We start from the raw sequence: 19722 nt of genomic DNA on the forward strand, positions 1-19722 counted from the left end.
AAGGGTGTAGGCTCTGGGATCTTTGACTCCAAGGCCCATACTTGGACTCATGGGGTTACACTGCCCCCACTAGGCAGCTACGATTTCTGTATTCACAAACAGACCTCTTTTTTTTTTTTAATAAGATTTTTAACATAGGGACAGGAAAGAGACACAGAGAAAAGAAATGGGAAATCATCCCCTGGGAGGATGGCCACAATACAATCCCTTTTCCTCCACTCTCCTCTCGAGATTTTGGGCAAGCACACACGTGCCCAGCATGTTTTTCAAGCGGCTGGGTCCAGGATTTAAACCACGGAATTGCCCATGTGGGATCCAGTGCCTTTACTACCATGTCACCTGCTGGCCCCACAGACTTTAAAGGCCCACATGCATGAGACAGCTCCCAGTGTGCAAGAAAGAGAATACAAATTACAAGATGCTTAACCTCACTCGTAACAGAACTGCAAACAAAATGACACAGAGGGACCCCTCAACATCTCTCAGATTAGCAAAAACAAAGTAGGAGGCTTATAAGGAGGTAGAAAGAGACAGGCCGGGGCTGGGGGCTGGATGGTGGTGCAGCAGTGAAACATTATGCACTACTAGGATGACCCACGTGGCAAGGCGCTTGTCTTCAGACCCACCTAGTATGCAGAGCACACAAGTGATCCAGGGCTGGCTGAGGCTGGGGCTGGACTGCAATGCACCCTGTTGGGGGTGCTCTCTCTTTCTCTTGCTCATGAAAAAATAAATAAATAAATAAAATAGAAAAAGGACAGTCCCGCTGTCTGAGATGGGTATCATCTCTGCACTGAGGGAAACCTGGCAACGTCTTCTGAAACCTTGAGTGCACATGCCCTTTTTGCATGCATTCTTTCTTTTGTAAAAAATGATTACTTTATTTGACTGTTTATTTATTTATTTTAATTTGACTAGAGAGGGACAGAGTGAGAAAGAGAGAGAAAGTGAGAAAGCAAGCCACCAGGTCAGAGACTTGAACCACGGTTGGCCACGTGAGAGTCCAGCGCCCTTAACCACCACGCCACCTGCCGGTCCCATCCATGCATTCTGTTTCTAAGAATTTATCCTACACATATATTTGCAGGTATGGATTACACAGATTAGTCATAGTAATACTGTTTAGAAGAGCCATAGACACTTAAACATCCACCAGGAAAGGCCAGTTTAATAAAACATAAATTCATAAATTAATGGCATGAGCCTGTCTCGGTAGTCTAGTAGTTAAGGGAGCCTCATCTCACATGGCTGACCACAGTTTGAATCCTTACACTGGTAGCTTGAAAAACATACCGCGTGCACATGTGTGCAGGCCCAAAATCCCAATAAGACGGAGAAATGGAAGGGACTGCAGCATGAATACACCCCACTGAAGGGTGCTTTATTGCTCCCTTTCCTTCCCCCCTCTCTGACAAGCCCTCTGGCAATTAAAACAAAACAAAAACAAAAAAACAATGGCATGGCCTTCAGATATATATATATATATTTTTGAACAGGTTTTTGCTATAGGGCGCATGCGCTCACCAGACAGACAGAGAGAGACAGAGACGGAAAGTGAGAAATCACCCCCCAGGGGGGATGGCCATGCTGCAATCCCTTCTCCTCTGTTCTCCTCCGTTCTCCTCTTGGGATCTTGGGTACGCACGCACACATGCCTGGTCTGAGTTTTAAGCCACCGGGTCCAGGACGTGAACCACGGTCGACTACGTGGGAGTCCAGCGACATAGCCATTACGCTAACTACTGGTCCTGCCTTCAGATATATTTTTAAAGAAAAAGGCAAAGTGGGACCAACAGTTGGCAAAATGGCTATGTTGATGGACTCCCCTGTAGTCAACTGCGGTTTGAGTCCTGGACCCAGTGGCTTAACTCACGCCGGGCGTGTGTGCACTCATGCTCCAGATCCCGAGAGAATGGAGGAAAAGGGACTGCAGCGTGGCCGTCCCTCCTGGAGGGTGACTTCTCACTTTCTGTCTCTTTCTGTCTTTCTGGTGAGTGCATGTACCCTATAGCAAAAACCTCTCCAAAAAAAAAGGGCAAAGTACTCAATGCTTTGAATTTGTATACCTGTAGTGTTTAAAAGCAAATGAGAAGGGAAATACACACATGCAGTCCATCCTCAATATTTGTGGAGTCCATATCTGTGAATCTGCTTACTGGCTAAAATTTCTCAAACCCCCCAAAGCAATACTCATGACATTTATGTGGTCAACTGCAGACAGGGTGCAAACTTTAAGTGGCTTGACACGCATATTCCCAGGTGAGGTCAAGCAGGGTGACACTTTCTTATTTCAGCTCTCATACTGTACACAATCATCCTTTCTATGGTCTTGTTTTTCATAGTTTTGAGTCTTTTCTTGGTAATTTCCTTGTTTAAAAAGGCCCCTTGGGGACCAGTGGGTGGTGTGGTGGTTAAGGCGCTGGATACTCCTACATGGTCAACCACAATTTGAGTCTCGGATCTGGTGGCTTGCTTTCTTGCTCTTTCTCTCTCTTTCTCTGTCTCTCTCTGGTCAAATTTTTAAAAAAATGAATGAATAAATAAAACTAAATAAATAATTTTAAAAAGCCCTCCCACCAGCACCAAGCGTAGTGCCGAAGTGCTGCCCACTGCTCCGAAGCACAAGGGGGTGATACGCCTTCTGGAAAAAAAAAACTTGCGCCAGACAAGCTTAGCCCAGGCATGAGTGACCGTGCTATTGGCCATGAGCCCAATGTTAATGAATCAACAATATACACTAGGGTCAGTCCCACAGCCTTGTGGTTAAGGGAGCCAGATCCCACACGGGTGACTGCACAGTTCAAACTCCAGCCCTGGCAACTTGAAAACCATGCCAGGTGTATGTGCCCGAAATCTGTTTTTTTTTTAAATTATTTTATCTAACTTTATGTATGTATGTATTTATAAATTTGACCAGAGGGGGACAGAGTAAGAGTGAGAGAGGAAAGGAGGGAAAGTGAGAAAACAAGCTGCCAGGTCCAGTACTTGAACCACAGTCAGCCATGTGGGAGTCCAGCACCCTTAACCAGCATGGCACCTGCTGGCCCCTGCTCCAAATCTTGACAGGAGAAACAGAAAAGGGATTGTGGCATTGCCACTCTGGGGGATGCTTTCTCCCTCTCTCTCACACTCTGGTGAACGCACTCACCCTCTGGCAATTAAAAATAAAAAAAGGGGGGACCAGCCAGTGGTATGGTGGTTAAGGGCGCTAGACTCCCACATGGCTGATAGCAGTTCAAGTCCTAGACCTGGCAGCTTGCTTTCTCACTTCTCTCTCTCTGTCTCTGTTCCTCTCTGGTCAAATTAAAATAAAATAAATTAAATTAAATTAAATAATTCTCAAAAAAATTGTCTAAAATAAAAAGAAAAAACCCCCCAACAATACATATTAAGTAAGTATTAAATAAGATGTCCTAAAGCAGAAACACGTATAAAAAGGTTATACCTTGATCAAGTGACAAAAATGTGTCCAGACACTCCTAGGACCCTATTTCTCCTAGGAGCAATGGTTCGGTGTTAGTGGTGATGAAAGAACATAAATATCAGAACAGTGAGAATTGACTGGAATGTATGCATGTATGTTTCCATGTGCATATGTAAGTACGTAGGGATGTGTGTGCATGCGTATTCTGCAACAACCTCTGGGAGCATCCCCAGGAAACCAAAAACATTGGTGACCTCTGGGAGCAGAACTGGTGGCTGGTAAAGTGTGGGAAGGAAGACTTCACTATTTGTCCTCTTGTACCTTTTCAATTTTGAACCAAGTTAATGGATTGCTTATCCAAAGGTAAATATAAAATTAGGACAAAACCAGAACCTCGCCTGCCTATCTCTCATGCTGTCCCCCTGAGGTCTGCAGCGGGAGGAAAGTCAGCCACACCAAACACCCATGCCTCATCTGTCTGTCCACAGGTCAACATGGATCAGGAGGAAGAGGCAGGTCAGGCCACTCCAGATCAGAACTGGCAAGTCAGCGTGCATGCCCTGGTGGCTCACCTGGGTGCTCTCGTCATGGAAGCCCTCCAGGAAGCTCTCCAGCAACTCGTCTGCATTGTCAATCCGCTCGGCATATTCGCCTACGATCCAGATCATGGCAGCTCGGGCTTCGGGCTCATCCAGGGAGTCCAGGTTCTCACACAGAGTGGCGATCACACTCTCATACCTGGGAGACCAGCGTACAGGTGACATGTGAGCACGGAAGGAGCTGGGCAGCCCAGGGGAGACAGGCAGCTGCCCCTTAGGACCTCATGAGGAGGTATGCACGCAGATGGGACTTAAGTTTTATCTGTTATGTTTTAACTCTTATTTTTGCCTAGGGAACAGAGCAGAGGTAGTTCAGAAGAAATAAGAAAAACAAATGGTTTCTTTTGAGACTGATGCTTATGGCAGGGAAACAGGGAAGAGGGGAGAGGCCCTCCTTCCTTTTCCTCCCCGCCAGTCCCTTCCAATCCCATCCTCATGCAGGTGCAGACTGCCCTCTCACTGGGAGGGGTGGGCACGCACTTGTTGGGATACTTGCGGAAGATGTCCTTAATGACCACGATGGCTTCCTGGACCACATAGTTGACCTTGGTCTGGATGAGATCGAGCAGCGTGCTCACACAGCGCTCTGCAGATTGCTGTGAGGGAAGAGGAGGAGAGTGGGGTAGGGTCCCTGTACCCCATTTCCAGCGGATCCATGACTAAAGGCTCAAAGTCAGCTATTCCTTGGCCACCTGCCTCAACACATGAGAGAACAGAACACTCCCCAGAATAACAGAGAGAATGAGAGCCAAAGGATAGCCCTGGAAGACAGAACGAGACTGAGCAGAAGCCAGAGGCAGAGTTCTTGAGAACGGGGGGTGGGGTGGTGGTGGTGGTGGTGGTCCTTAGAGCTTCTCTGGGCCAAGCAAGTGTTGAGTGTGAGGCTTGGTTGTGACCCTGAGGCCTTCCTGACCACTTGCAGCTGCTAACCTCTGCTAGAGTCAGACTGGTTTCGGCTCCCTTCCCCTCCCCTGGCCAAGGACAGATCCCAGAACCTCACCTCCACCTTGATAGCACAGCGGCCAATCGCACGCACAGCCTTTCGGACGAAGTCCACATCCACTTCTGTCGCATACTCTTTCAGCTCTGCCAGCACCTGCAGCCCAGAGATAAGTTTCCGGGAGATCTGACACGGTGACTCTTGCAACACCATACACAGGCCCCTAGGATGGGAGTCTACCCCTTACTTGAGGTAAAAGGCCCAAAGGATAAAAAGCGCTGTCAGGTGCCCCAAGAGGAAAGCAGAGAAAAACTAGGGGCAAGTCTGTACCACCCTTGTTCTAGGTTATCTAGCTAACACATCCAACCACTACTTTTTAATGAATAGGTAATAATAACAGGGAGAACATGCATTAGTCACAAAAAAACAAAAAAACGCTTGCCTACAAAGCCCCAGTCCCCATGCTAGACACTCTCCGTGAGATGAACTGTTACAGTGGGGCTGTTCAGCCAGCCCAGAGACCACAGTCCATTGGTGGTGGAGGTGGCTAACGCTCAGGCCCACGCCCTGACCGCCACATTCTGCTGACCTGGGCGATGTTGGCCTGGGAGGCCAGGCGGATCATGATGTCCAGCTTTTCCAGTTTCACGTAGATGGGGTCGTTGTACTTCACAAAGAAGACCTTCATCTCGTGCTTTAGGATCTCGGGCCTGGTAGTGGGGCAGGATGCCCAGAGAGCAAAAAGCCAGGCATAAGCCCTATGAGACAACGCCTCCATGATTGCTGGGGCATTTTGGGGTGTCTGAGGTGGAGCCTGATAGGTAGTCATTGCCACGGCTGCACCCGGCAATGACTCCTGGCCTGAGGGCCCGTTGACCAGCCTGAGCCAGGTTCAGCCTGGCTACTGTACATCGGCTCACACTGCAGGAAGGGAAGAGGGAATAAAGCAAGAGACAGTCATAGCCAAGAGGCCGGCAGTTCCCTGTGACAGTTTTGGGAATCCAACAGATTCAAAGCCCATCTCAGCTTGTGAATTCAGGCCTGTTTCTTCTCCCATTAAGTGGGAATGACGCTGTGCAGGAAAGCCTCTGGCAAAGTGCATGGCAGGCCAGAGTCCACTAGTCTTAGAGAGGCCTGCCTGGTGCGTGGGAGCTCGGATTTTCAGAGAGTTCTCACTGTTGCCTAAATGATAAAGGTGGGTCGTCATGCCTGGATTATTGGTATAAGCAAATATGCCCTGCCTCTCTTCTGGAATTTTGATAGGTATCCCCAACAGAAACCTTAGATGCCAAGTCTCAAACAGGCTTCCCTGGGCGGAAGCAAGCCCTACACACACGTTGTTGCATTTTGTCACTGTGGGACAAGTGGGCTCTGTGTACTCTCCCATGGGAGGGACAGAACATAAAGAAGCTTCTCATGGAGTCCTCTGGACTCTGCCTGCACCTTTCTCCCTTATGAGCCAGCTGGATATCCTCAGAAACTTGGCCATGAGGGGTCAGCTCCATGGTACACTGGTCAAGTGCTACTCAAGAGAAACTGGATACATGGTGACCATGGTTCAAATCTCTGGCCCAGATGGCCTGAAACAGGCAGGGCACATGCATGAGAGCCCAAGATCTGGGCTAGAGGGCTGGAGGATGGGGCTCATCAAGTGACCAGACCTAGTGGAGGATACCCCTCTCTGTTCCTCTCCTCCCTCACACGTGTGCACACATGCTCTATTATAAATAAAGAAAAAAAATCTTTGCCCTGTGTACAATGACATGCTGAGTCCTGTGAGTCTTAGTAGTTAGCTCCAAACATGGGGGCGGTCTTAGGGACTCTGAAACAGACATCTGTGTACTAGGCCTGCTGTGAGCTCGATGCAAAGCACTCCACATGATCGATGCCTGCCTCAGAGAAGCCACGAGCGAGGCGGGGGCTGTCACCAGCCAGGCACTCCTGCACATGTCATTGCCCTACGGCAAGGGCAGCATTCTCCCTTCCACTGGCACCACCCACTCATTTTCCTTAGATAGAGAAAGCTCAGAGAGGGTGAGAGGCTCATAGTAGGTCACACTAATGCCAATAAGGGTGAGAGGAAGATGACAGTCACCACCCCAACTCCTACTCCCATGCCCTTTTCAGAACACAAAGGAAAAAGGAGAAGGGTTGGGACAGACAGGAAGGAAGAGAGAACACATGCAGAGAAAAAGGAGGAAGCCGAGGGGTTCAGTGCTGCATAACTGTGGGAGGCCCAGCGGAGCAAGGAGCCTGCTGTGCCCCGTGGGAGAGGCAAGACCTCAAGGTGGGTAGCGAGAAGATGATTTCTGCAACCAGAACTTGGCAAAAGTTACCCAGGCCTGAGCCAGGTCGTGTCTAAGCAACATGGACAACTTCTTAAAAGATTTACCATGTTAAATATAGCGCACGGAGCCCTCTATGCTGACCTGGATCTACAGGGCCCTGTACTGTATTAACTCCTGTGACAGGGCACGGGTGTGTAAGGACCCACACTGCAGCAGTGAAGCCCTCGTATCACTAATCCCCTTTTCTTTGAGAGATTTTTGCCAGAGGGCAAGTACGGTTGGTGGAGAGACAGAGAGACAAAGAGACAGAAAGCAAGAAATTGCCCTCTGGGCGGATGGCCACACTGTAACCCCCTCTCCACTCTCCTCTCAGGATTTTGGGCAGGCACACACGTGGGCTGGCGACACCCCTTTCTTAATCATGCAGGAAGCTTTCCCACATTTACAGCCCAAACTTTCACAAGTGGTCCCATCTGATGGGTCTGTGGGGCCCCAGGACAGGACTGAAAACCAGACTGACGCTACAAGGAGGGCATGTGATCTTCCCAGAGAGACTGCCTAGAGGCCTCACTCTGGTATACCAGCTCCCAGTAACAGGAGCTGTTGTAGCATATGGGTGCTCGATAGCTAAAAAGGCTGGGAGGAGAATTCAGGGGGCCAATCCCACTCCCCAGAACCTCAGGACCCCCTCACTCAGAGCCGTCTCATAGGAAGGAGGGGGATCGCTCAGAGAATCCCTGGAACCCAGGGTTGCTCAATTGTTTTTCAGCCTCATCCACCCCAGGAACTAGACCCTTGTCTGGGAGCAGTGGCTTTCAGCTGCAGTCATTCTCATGTGGTAAAGGGGGGACTTGGGTGGCATGGCACTGAGTGACCTTGAAATACCCCTCCCCAGACTCAAGCATGACAAAGGGTCCAATGATTTCTCACCATCCTGAAGTCTTCCAATCACGGGGAATTTACCTAGAGCTATGCCTCTATTCCCGGGAAAGATGTGCATGTGTGTGTATACGCGCAATCTCGTATCGCATTTCAGGAGGGCTCGTGGACTTGGAGGCCATCCAACATCTGGGTTACAGGGCCCCCTGCTGCAGGGTGCTGAGCAGCATCTCTGGCCTCTACTCACTAGATGCCTGGAGCATCCTCCCAGCTGGGACAACCAAAACTGTCTCCAGACAGTGCCAAATGACCCCTGGGGGCAAAGTTGCCCCTGGCTGAGAAAGTTTAGGTTAATCTCTGAGAGTCCCTGCACAGTGACAAGTCAGTTTCCCGGAGAGCCCTGCTCCCAGGAGAAGAGACTCCTCCAGGGGTGTGCACTGACGGGTGTGTGGCGATCTCGGTACCTTTTCTGCACGATGAGGTTGATGTTGCGCAGGGCCACGTACTGCAGCTCCGGCTCAGCTGACAGCAGCGTGACGAGGGGTGGGGCCAGCTTCTTGAGCAGTGTGCCGTAGTAGTCCAGGTCCTTGGACAGCATCTCCATGAACTTCATCAGCACCTTCACGGCAGACAGCACCACAGCAGAGTTGGCATGGGAGAGCCTAGGGGTGACCCGCTCACAGATGCTGGGGTCCGTTCCAACAGGGCCAACAGGACAGACAGACAAGGGGGAAACATTCTATTTTTAGTTATCAAAATAGCACGTCTTCTGTAGGAGGAAGATCTGGATCCTGGTTCTGCTGCTTGCTTCCTGACCCCAAGCAGGTTCAAACCACACAGAGCCCTGGTTTCCTCATCTATAAAGTCAGGTGATGCTGCCTGCGTCTGAGGGTTGCTGGGGGCTTGACGGAGACGAAGAACGAGTTCAGTGCCTGGCACACAGAAGACACTGTAAAAGTCCCCCCTTCCTTCCCACTATTGCCAAGGCTTTCTAAAGGAGCAGGATATCACTGTATTCTGCTGGTTGAGGCCAGGAGTCCAGAAGAGCCCCGCCTGGTGATCTGTACAACCCCTTCCCCTCTAGGCTGGAGTTTCCTCATCTGTAAAATGGGGGATAACAGGGCCTCCTTAACAGAGTTGCTCTCAAGAATATATATTGGGCCAGCTGGTGGCATGGTGGTGAAGGCAGCTGGATCCTACATGGCTGACTGCACAGTTCCAGTCCCAGGCCCGGCAGCTGGAAAACAAGCTGGGCATGCATGTGTGCATGCCCAAAATTCCAAGAGGAGAATGGAGAAGCGACTGCAGTGTAGCCAACACCCCAAGGGGTGATTTCTCACTTTTCTTCCTTCTCTGTCTCTCTCTAGTGAGCGACCATGCCCTATAGCAAAAAACAAAAACAGAAACAAAACAAGAGTATCCACTGTGTGGAAGCACCTGGAAGCCCCAGGCACTCAGTGAGGACCCAATGGACAGTGGCTCTGATGCTATCTACCCATTTCCTGGACTCGGTCTGAGGTGACGGGGTCTCTGGTCAGTTCCCAGGCCAGGGACTGTCTGTGCCCATACCGAGCCAGGAGCTGACTGCCTGAAGCAACTCGGCTGGACGTCTGGCTCTGCAGCAATGGGAAACAAACACGCCTTCCTAAGGTATGTCTGAGGCTGGCCTGTGTGGCAGGGCCCAAGAAGGGGTCCACGAAGCCCAAGACCCAGCTCATGACTCAGTTCACGACTTGAGCCCCAGGAGACTCAGGTCTGGCGGGACGAACCGGTAGTGGGCAGCCTGCTCACCTCTGGGCCTCTCGGTCATCCTTGGGGGTGTAGTTGGCCAGGCAGTCTAGGATGAAGATCTGGCCCCACTCAGTGCACTCGTTCAGAGCTGTCAGCAGCTTGTTAATGGACTGCGGGTTCAAGTCAAGCAGGTTGCTGCTGGGATGAGACTCCGCGATCTCCGAGAGGGCAGCCACTGCATTTGCCACGACCTGGTTGAGAAGAGAGAAAGGGCAGGGGCTGGGGGTGCTGCTCACAGGGCAGGGAGCAGTGAGGCTAATGATGCTGGCTGCTCAGAGGGCAAACAACCTGAAAGGAACATGACCAAGTGGGCAGTGTCTAGAACCTTGAAACCCACTCCAAGCGCTCACCCTGCTGACTCCTCTGTGGCCTGAAACTAAAAGAAGTGTTCCTGCTATTTAAAAAAACAAGACAGACCTAGAGCCAAGTGCCTGGCAAGAGAATGCATTCCCAGCGACCCGACGACAGCCCCTGCCTACCAGCTACAACGGCTCACTTCAGAGTTGTCAACTGTGCTTCTCAAGCTGGGAGTTTCCTGCAGAGCCCCTGAGCCTACTGAGAGTGGGCGCAGGCTGGAGAGAGGAGCTTGCCCGGGGCCCTCTACCCACTTCCTCTAGAGCTGTTGCTTTTGTGAGTGTGCCACACTGCATACAACTCTTCCCGTGACAAACCGTGCTCCACGCCAGTCCCTGTGTGGCCACTCAGGGTCTGTGTGTCATCAGTGTTTCTCTAGGATACAGCGTGGGGCTGGCTGTGCCCAGGAGTTTGGACATTTCATTTTAAACAGGCTGTCAAACCACTCTTCAAACAGCTGCCATGACCATGGGTAAGGAGACTGGAGTTCCCCACCCAACCACGTCCCGGTGTCCTGTCTTCAGGGCTTTTAGGTACTTTTAAGAGTGATCCCTGTAACTGTAAAGACGTAAGGAAAAGGGAAAGCACTTCACACTCAGGGCTTACAGATGGTGTTGGTGAGAAGACAGCGACAATGACAGTGACTGGAAGGGGAAAGAGGGCACTAGCGTTGACTGCACACCCACTGTGTGCCAGGCCATGCCAGGCACATTACCTTCGCAGCACTGCCAGCCACGCAGAATTAGATCCATCTTACTGATGAAGAAAAGAGAGCTCTGGAAGGTTAGGCAGCTTGGCCAAGGTCGCGCAGCTAGTTAGAGAGGGCGTAGAGAGGGAATCCAGGTCTAGCTCACTCCAAAGACAGTGCCTGGACCACCGCAAGGCACAAGAACAATTAGATCACCCAGCAATTCTCCAACTTCCAGAAACCAGGGACGGCCAGGCAAAGGTCTTCCCAAGCAACCCAGGAGGTGGTAGAGGTGGCATGGTGGGTGGCAGTGGCTTACCATGGGGTTAGAGTCGGAGATGAGGTCTTTAAGGGTGTCCAGGAAGCCCTGGTCCTCTACCAGCTGGGCATTGATGTCATGAAGCTTGGCCACGCACACAGCTGCTGTCTTGCGCACATATGGATCTTCATCCTTGAGGCACTTCCGGAGTGGCTCGCACAGGTACTCCGTGATCTTGTCCACTCGGATGCAGCCCATGGTCCGCACGGCCAGGGCCCGGATGAGGGGGTTGGGATCCTCACAGTCCTGAGGGGAACCAGCCATTGGCCGGGGCAGGGGCGGGGTGAGCCACGTGTGGCTTCAGTCTCCCTGGCCTCTAGTCTGAGCTCTGCTGGGCTGAGCAACATCGCACAACTGCTGTGGCATCTCATCAACTGCAGCCAAGAACACCCCACAAACCCCACTACCAGGGACTAGCGTGTGCCAGCTTCTGGACCGCGGCTTTGCATACTGTCCCCTCCGATCTGCACAGCAGACATACAATACTGGCCTCATTTCAGTGAGGAAGTGAAGGCTCTTTGGAAGGGTGGGAGCTCACCCACAGTCACAGAACCGTGATTCAAATCTCTGTCCTCCTAGCACCACAACCCTCACTGGGTCACAGAAACCCTCATTTTCTCAGCTGAGCATAAACCAGGCGAGGGGGAGCTAGTGTTCTAAAGGGGCACAGAGCTGACAGTTCAAGTCTTCTCTTGCTCCTCAAACTGGTGGATAGAAAATCTAGAAAGGAACATACATGTGCTTAAGATACATGCTGAGGGACCAGCAGTTGGTGTAATGGCTATGTCGCTGGACTCCCATGTAGTTGACCGTAGTTCAAGTCCCAGACCCAATGGCTTAAACTCACACTGGGCACGTGTGTGTATGTGCCCAAGACCCCACAAGGAGAATGGAGGAGAAGGAATTGCATCGTGCCCAGCCCCCTGGGGGGTGTGATTTCTCGCTTTCTGTCTCCCTGTCTCTCTTTGTCTTTCTGGCAAGCACACATGCCCTATAGCAAAAACCTCTCAAAAAAAAAAAAAAAAGAAGATACATGCTGAATCCTGCCCTGGCAAAGGATGCAGGGCAGCGTGCCCCACTCCGCGGGCATGAGGGGCAACAGTCTTGTATGACCTCATGGGGCCTGGGGCAGGCAGGCTCTTTAGCATCTGCTCCTCTGGAGAGAGTGGGAGCCTCTGCTGGAGGAAGAGGCCCTCAGGCTGGGCAGACAGAGGTGTCTGAGGGTCTGGCAGGAGCGTGAGTGTTTCCACCCAGGGCCACGGGCCCCTAACCCAGAAAGGCTGGGAGAGGGGACAGTGAGCAGCTCTCCATACCCTACTCCCACCCGGTACCTACCCACCTTCACAAAGGTGTTGACAGCCATGATGGCCATGTCAGGCTGGCTCTTGGCATAGTTCATCAAGTATAGGTACACCAGCTTCTTCAGCTCCAGGTTGTCCGTCTGCATACAGTTCACCACATCGGGGAAGAGGGCACTGAAAGGTCAAAATGAGTCAGGACGGGTAAGGCTGAAGAAGGAAGAGAGATTTTCAGGTAGCCGAAGTGGGTGAGGGCAGTGGGTAGGAGGGAACAAGGATGATAAAGAGGACTTCCCGGTAAAAGGAAGGGTATCAGCCATGCAGTTACCATGAATACCTGTTGGAATGGAACCACAAAGGGTCATTTTAAAAGCAAAAATGTCTTTGTTCTTTTTACACAGTTCAAACATGAGCTCTGGGGCCGACTGGATCTCTGGGTCCAACTGGAGCTCAAACCCAACTCTGCCTCTTGTGGGCTACATGATGATAGGGAAATTCCTTCATCCTCCAAATCCCAGTTTCCTCATTTGCAAGAAAGGTGTAATAAAAACTGACTTCACAAGGGCCCCTGTGACAATTAAATGTGACAACACTTAAGGTATCTGGTCTTCGACATCCAGGAGGTGCTGAATCAGTGAAATGATTCTTTTTCCCTCCCTGCTACTTAACAAGGCTGCTTGTATTGGGGTCGCTGGTTCCAGGGATCTCAGGGAAGCGGGATGGGCCCTGCTGCCTTCACAAGGCTGGCATGGCATGCACAGAGCACACATTGCATTGCAGGCCTGGCTCCACATACCAATCTCATTTAACAGCCCCGGGAAGCCCAAAGACAATACAGCAGCTCAGAGACGTCATCCTGCCTGAGAACCCAGGCCTGACCCCAGTCTGTGCTGTGACCACTCTGACACTGGGTATCCTTCCCAGCATGGTCCTAGCATGACACCTGCGACGACGTCAGCATTGGGTGCCAACCTGCCTGGACTAAGGAATAGCTGGAAACAGGACAAAGCGTTATTCTGGGTGTGTCTGTGAGGTGTTTCCAGGAGAGATGAACATGTGAGTGTGAGCAGACCAGGCAGGGAAGATCCGCCCTCAGTGTGGGTGGGCACCATCCAACCACCAAGGAGCCCTGAGGGAGCAAATACGGAAGATGATGGGTCTCTTTTGAGAGAGGACAGACATCTGCTACCCTGGACATCAGAACTCAAGGCTTGCCTGCCTTTGAACTCTGGAATTCACATTGGTGGTTGGGTTCTCAGGCTTTTTGACTTTGGACTGTGAGTAACACTATCGGTTTCCCTGCCTCTGAGGCCTCTGGACTGAGCCACCCTATCAGCATCCCAGAATCCCCAGCCTGCAGAGGGCCTGCTGTGGGACTTCTCAGCTGCCATAACTGTATGAGCTCATCCCCCAGTACATCCCCTCTTACATAACTATACATAGCCTATTGGCTCTGTCTCCCTCAAGAACTCTGACAAATGCAATGCCCAAAGGTCTTAGTCACAGGCTGCCTTGAGATGTGAAATATGGTTATAGGTAAATTTTCTATCTCTGGAACTACCACCTCCCCTCTCAATTCTCATGCTTTTCTGGGCAAAGACATGGCACCACACAGACTGAAGAGGTCCATGGGAACTTCCTGAGCCCTAAGAGGCAAGAGTCCTGAGATGGACGCATCACCTTGAAGGTAACATACCAGGAGAACGGTAGGGGAGGGGAAGAACTGCTGATAAGCCTGACTTGCTCTTTTGAGCCTGTCTCATCAGCCAAGCAAGCTCTTTTGAGACGGAAGAACAAAGACATTTCCTCTGGGGGGTGGTGACAGCAGTGTCCGGTGGAAGGAGAGCAGCATTGTCCTGGAAGGAACTGGACTTGGAGGGAGGCCCAGTTTTCCAGCAGAGACCTAATCCCTGTGCTTTCCAGCAGAGACCTAATCCCTTTGCCATCCTGTCTTTAGCAGGTCTCTCTGCATAATGGATTCTCCTAAGATGATGTCAGGAGGTTCTTGCTGAGGGTGGTGATGGGATGGGGCAATCCGTGGGCAAGTCTGGAGGGTGTGAGCCTAAGGTGGGACCACATCAGCACCCAGGTCTGCCAGGAGGGGATGGGATGGATGAAAGAACCTTGGATTTGGATTTCAGAAAGGATGGGCTCAGGTCCTCATTCTGCCATTAACTGTAGGACGGTTAGGAGGTCATTTTATGCCTTTATCTTTTTTTTGTGGGGGGGGAGAGGCAGTGAAATAAGCATGACCTACAATATGAGAATTGTAAGGCACTGCTAGAAAAACATATCTCAAAGTGTTCTGCAGACCCTCAGATGCTGTGTGAACATTAAGTTGCCATAAAATTCAGCCCTTGCCTTTTAACAATCTAGTGGGCAGATAAACACAAGTATGAGGGGACTTTGAAAAGTTTGTGGAAAATGGAATAAAGTATAAGATTATGTCCTGAATTTTTTTGTTTTGAAATATGGTCTATGTCACAGTCCTCCTGCATCACTGGGTTATAGGTACATGCCACCATGCCTGGTCCTTTTTCAGATAGGATCTCCCTATGCTGACTAGGCCAGTGCTGAACTCGCCACTCTCCTATCTCAGCCTCCTGTATCACTGGGATGGCAGGAGCACACTACTGTGGCTGGCCTTCAGTTTGGACCGGGAATCAAAGCCAGGCTGTGGTTTGGTCTGTGTGGTCCTAGTGTCTTAGTTGTGCATACCACCATCGCTGTTCCTTGAATGGGTTTTAAAAGACAGGAAAACCAGCTGGGGCCTTTCTGGGAAGGGAAAAGCATAAGCAAAGGTGTAGCGGTCACTCTACACATGATCTGTTCAGCCATCGCATGCAAGCCAGAGGTAGGAAGCTAGGACAAACTGGAGAAAGCCAATCTGCATGTGTATTGTATTTGGACCACACAGTATGTGTGTCTGTTAATATGACCTGGCAACTTAAAACGGGGAGATTTAAAATGAATGAAATCTAAATCTCTCATCCTTTATAAAAAAAAATAGAAGACATGGCCACATGGGGTTTGTCTCCCCCAGTGGGCAGCAGTCCTCTGGAGTTCTGAGGGGGTGCCACACCCACTGCATCACCCGTTGCCTTTCAGACCTGGTCCATTTCACCTGCTCCACCACTTGCCCCAGCAGTATCTGAGCTTGGGACTCCTATGTAAACAAAGCCTTCTGTTTGGAGAGGAGGTCCCTGAACAGTTGTGTAAGGGGAGACATGGGTCCCTAGACATCCTGAAGAACAGATCTCATCGGGTCCCAAGCTATAGGCCCTGCCCTGTCAGCTAGCTTCTGGAGGCCACCAGGTCTGCTCCTGCACACCTGACATCTTTGCCCACGGTCATCGATGCAATCACTTTCTTCACCGCCTCTTTCTTCTTCTCCTTCTTGTCACTGTTGAGCTCGGCTTTCAGTTCAAATATCTCCCCTAAGAAAAGGAGGCAGACGGGGACCAGCAGTTAGCGTAATGGCTATGTCACTGGACTCCCACATAGTCAACCACGGTTCGTGTCCCAGACCCGGTGGCTTAAACTCATGGCAGGCACGTGTGCGTGCATGCCCAAGATCCCGAGAGGAGAATGGAGGAGAAGGGATTGCAGCGTGGCCATCCCCCTGGGGGGTGATTTCACGCTTTCTATCTCTCTGTCTCTGTCTGTCTGGCTGGCAAGCACACGTGCCCTATAGCAAAAACCTCTCCAAAAAAAAAAAAACAGAAAAGAAAAGGAGGCAGGCATGAGAAATCCATTCCCACCTCACTGAGGGACAATTCTCTGTCCCAACTTCCAAAACAACTGGGGGAAGGGAAGTAAGACACCCTGAGCTACTAGCTGAGGTCCCTGGCCTAGCTGGATCAGACAACAGTGAGGGACCACTGTTAGGAGAGGAATGATCAGGATGGAAGCTGGGGGGTCATGCTGGATTGAAAGAGGGAGGAACTTTGGAAGCTGTGATGATCCTGAGGAAGACAAAAAGTGTGAAGGCACAGACTGCTAAAAACACAGTAGAGGGGCCAGTAGGTGACAAGGTGATTAAAGTGCTGGACTCCCACATGATTGACAGCAGTTTGAGTCCTGGATCTGGCGGCTTGCTTTCTCACTCCCTCCATCCCCCATCTCTCTCTAGTGAGTGCACGTGCCCTATGGCAAATTAAACAATAGTAAGAAAGAAAATTAAATAATAAAAACACAGAAGAAAAGACAGCCCTCCTCAGCTAAAAAAACCCCTCCAAAAAAAAAAAAACAGAAAAGAAAAGGAGGCAGGCATGAGAAATCCATTCCCACCTCACTGAGGGACAATTCTCTGTCCCAACTTCCAAAACAACTGGGGGAAGGGAAGTAAGACACCCTGAGCTACTAGCTGAGGTCCCTGGCCTAGCTGGATCAGACAACAGTGAGGGACCACTGTTAGGAGAGGAATGATCAGGATGGAAGCTGGGGGGTCATGCTGGATTGAAAGAGGGAGGAACTTTGGAAGCTGTGATGATCCTGAGGAAGACAAAAAGTGTGAAGGCACAGACTGCTAAAAACACAGTAGAGGGGCCAGTAGGTGACAAGGTGATTAAAGTGCTGGACTCCCACATGATTGACAGCAGTTTGAGTCCTGGATCTGGCGGCTTGCTTTCTCACTCCCTCCATCCCCCATCTCTCTCTAGTGAGTGCACGTGCCCTATGGCAAATTAAACAATAGTAAGAAAGAAAATTAAATAATAAAAACACAGAAGAAAAGACAGCCCTCCTCAGCTACATGCACTCCAACAAAGGTCCTTACAGCTGAGTGGGATATAATCTGGACACCCCAGGTTTGCAGGGAGAGCACAGGGTTTGACCAATCCGCACACGCAAGCTTTTCCTGTTTTCCTAGATCCTCTACTTAAAACAGCCTGTTCGGAGTTTCACTTCCTGAGCCACAAGAGGTTGCTTGGCTCTGAAAATGAGAATTCAGCTGTCCCATGAATAAACTGTTCTCAAGAACTTGATGACCTAGAAAAAAACAGGGCTGTTCAGGGCCCTGCCATGGAGAGATAGTGAAGACTGAGATAAGAGGTTAGGAGGGCAGACTGGTTTCCCTCAGCCTTTCTCTAAGCCTGACGCCACACAGACTTTTCCCACACTGTCTTCCTGCGCCCCTACAACTACACTGCAGTCCCCATTTTACGGATGAGCAAATGCAGGCTGTGGTAACTTACCCGCAGCTGGCAGGTGGCAGGGCTGAGGTTCAAAACCAAGTCTGCCAGTTTCAATGCGTATGCTCTAAATCCCTAGGCCGGGGCCTACCCAGGACACCCACTCTGCTTTTCTGAGCCCGTTTCCTTGTCTGTTCTCTGTCTCTCTTGACTGAGGTGCTGGATTCCCTCATTTACCACTCAGACATGACTCGTTCACCTCAGTGCCAGGCACTCGGGGGCTGCACTGAGGGTGGCTGCTACTGCTCACCTGCCATGTGACCCTTTGCCTTTGGATACCTTTCACACAGAACAGTCCTGGCCTTCGTCTGTTATTAGGCGACGGGCTGTGAAGCAGGGACTACCCTGAAGGGGAAAGTGCTAAGTTCTTGGGAGATTTACAGAGAGAAAAAGGAAAACCTTTTTAAAAAAAATCATGACTGGATAAATGTGCTCAGCAAAGATCTTGGGATGAGAGGCAGCAAACATGGTTAACTAAGAACAACCACGCCACACAGCCTGGGGCAAGGCCACTCTGCTTGCTCTACCAAGCCAGGAAGAACCTCACAGTTCACGTTTACTTAAGGAGCACACGTCCTTCTCCTGTAAGAATGAGGGGCCGCCTGCTTGCTCTGCGATCCAACAGACCATGACAACTGTGGCTCTGGATGCCTGGGCCGAGCTGCCCTGCCTTGCTTTAAATGTTTGCCCATACGGTACAACTGACGGCCAGGGGACGCGTCTATGTCTGTCACCTCAGCCCCAAGAAGGCTGGTGGGTCCTGACTGCTTCTTGAATGCTTGCTTTCTCGAAGGGTCTCCAGTCGGTCACCAAACCTCCCTCCTCAGTCACATATCAGGCGCCCCCCACCCAGGCTCAGGCATCACCCTTTCACTAGAGCTATGGTACTGGTCTCCCTGCCTCCGAAATCCCAAGAGGATTAAGAAAAGGGGAAGGGGTTGTGGCAAGACCACGTCCCTTCATGGGGGTGGGGGTGTTTTCTCCTTCTCTCTGTCGAACACATGTTGCCCCTCTGGTAATCGGGGAAAAAAAAGAAAAAGCAAAAAGATAAAAGGAATCTGCCTAGGCCTTCCCTCATTGAAAACCATTACTGATACCAGATTCAAGATTTAAACCCAAACATCTCTCCCATACATTCTTCCCAAAAGAAAGCCCACAAACACTCCACCACCAATACCCCAGTACACTCAGCACTGAGTTCACATCTGCTGGCCTGGCTCACCTGACTGATCCCTATTCACCTCCCCAACACTCTTCTGGCATCACTGAGCTCCTCAGTAACTCCTGCCCGACTGCCCACCCTCTCCCTCTCTTCCCTTCCCTCCCCTCCCCAGTGGGTCTCTCCCCTCATCTCCTCCACTCATCTGGTAGCTCCACCCAGAGTTCCCCAACATCCCCCTTCAGAGTGGTCCCTAGTTATTAACTATTTCCCAGCTCAGCCTCCAGCAAAGCCGGGTCAGAGGCTCTGCCTGCCTCTTCCACTGCACATGGCAGGTGCTCAGTGAAAACTGGCCGGACCAATAAAAGAAATGCCTGAGGAGGGGCAGGCTGCAGGCCCTGGCCAGCTGATCCCACACAGACTCTTTGCATCTGGTCAGCAGGCATGTGTCACTCTCACTTGGATCCGGGAAGGCGGGAGAAAGGAAGGGCTGTCCAGAAAGATGCTTACAGGGTTGGAGCTTATTTGTCAGACACAACAATATCCTCCACTTCCTTAAAAGCAGGAACAACTAAAATACCCAATGACATCCGCCTAGCTTAGCAAATTTCAGTGCAGCAACTGCACAGACCCCACACTGAGTCATTAGAACTGTCGGGAAATGTTTGTGATAATGCTGCATGAACAACAGGATGAGAACTCTGACTGCAACCAAGAAAACACATGACCACACACAAACACATATACAACACTGTGAGGTTGCTGACAGATTGTGCGTTTTCTCTTAGGGA

The 19722-nt window shown here is 50.8% G+C and overlaps 1 protein-coding gene across 4 annotated transcripts in view; it reads right to left on the reverse strand.

The window, feature by feature from the left end:
• AP1B1 (adaptor related protein complex 1 subunit beta 1) overlaps positions 1 to 19722 on the reverse strand; it is a 40572-nt gene that overhangs the window by 19896 nt on the left and 954 nt on the right. For all 4 annotated transcript variants that reach the window (XM_014587625.2, XM_014587624.2, XM_014587623.2 and 1 more), the window contains exons 2-10: positions 15912 to 16017; positions 12622 to 12757; positions 11283 to 11528; positions 9922 to 10112; positions 8595 to 8816; positions 5553 to 5673; positions 5024 to 5119; positions 4504 to 4619; positions 3997 to 4162 (exon numbers count right to left, since the gene is read on the reverse strand). In XM_014587625.2, coding sequence (XP_014443111.1) covers positions 3997 to 4162; positions 4504 to 4619; positions 5024 to 5119; positions 5553 to 5673; positions 8595 to 8816; positions 9922 to 10112; positions 11283 to 11528; positions 12622 to 12757; positions 15912 to 16017 — 1400 coding nt within the window. The remainder of the gene's footprint in view (positions 1 to 3996; positions 4163 to 4503; positions 4620 to 5023; positions 5120 to 5552; positions 5674 to 8594; positions 8817 to 9921; positions 10113 to 11282; positions 11529 to 12621; positions 12758 to 15911; positions 16018 to 19722) is intronic.

Source organism: Tupaia chinensis, unplaced genomic scaffold (genome assembly GCF_000334495.1).
Source record: "Tupaia chinensis unplaced genomic scaffold, TupChi_1.0 Scaffold000226_1, whole genome shotgun sequence".
NCBI lineage: Eukaryota > Metazoa > Chordata > Mammalia > Scandentia > Tupaiidae > Tupaia > Tupaia belangeri.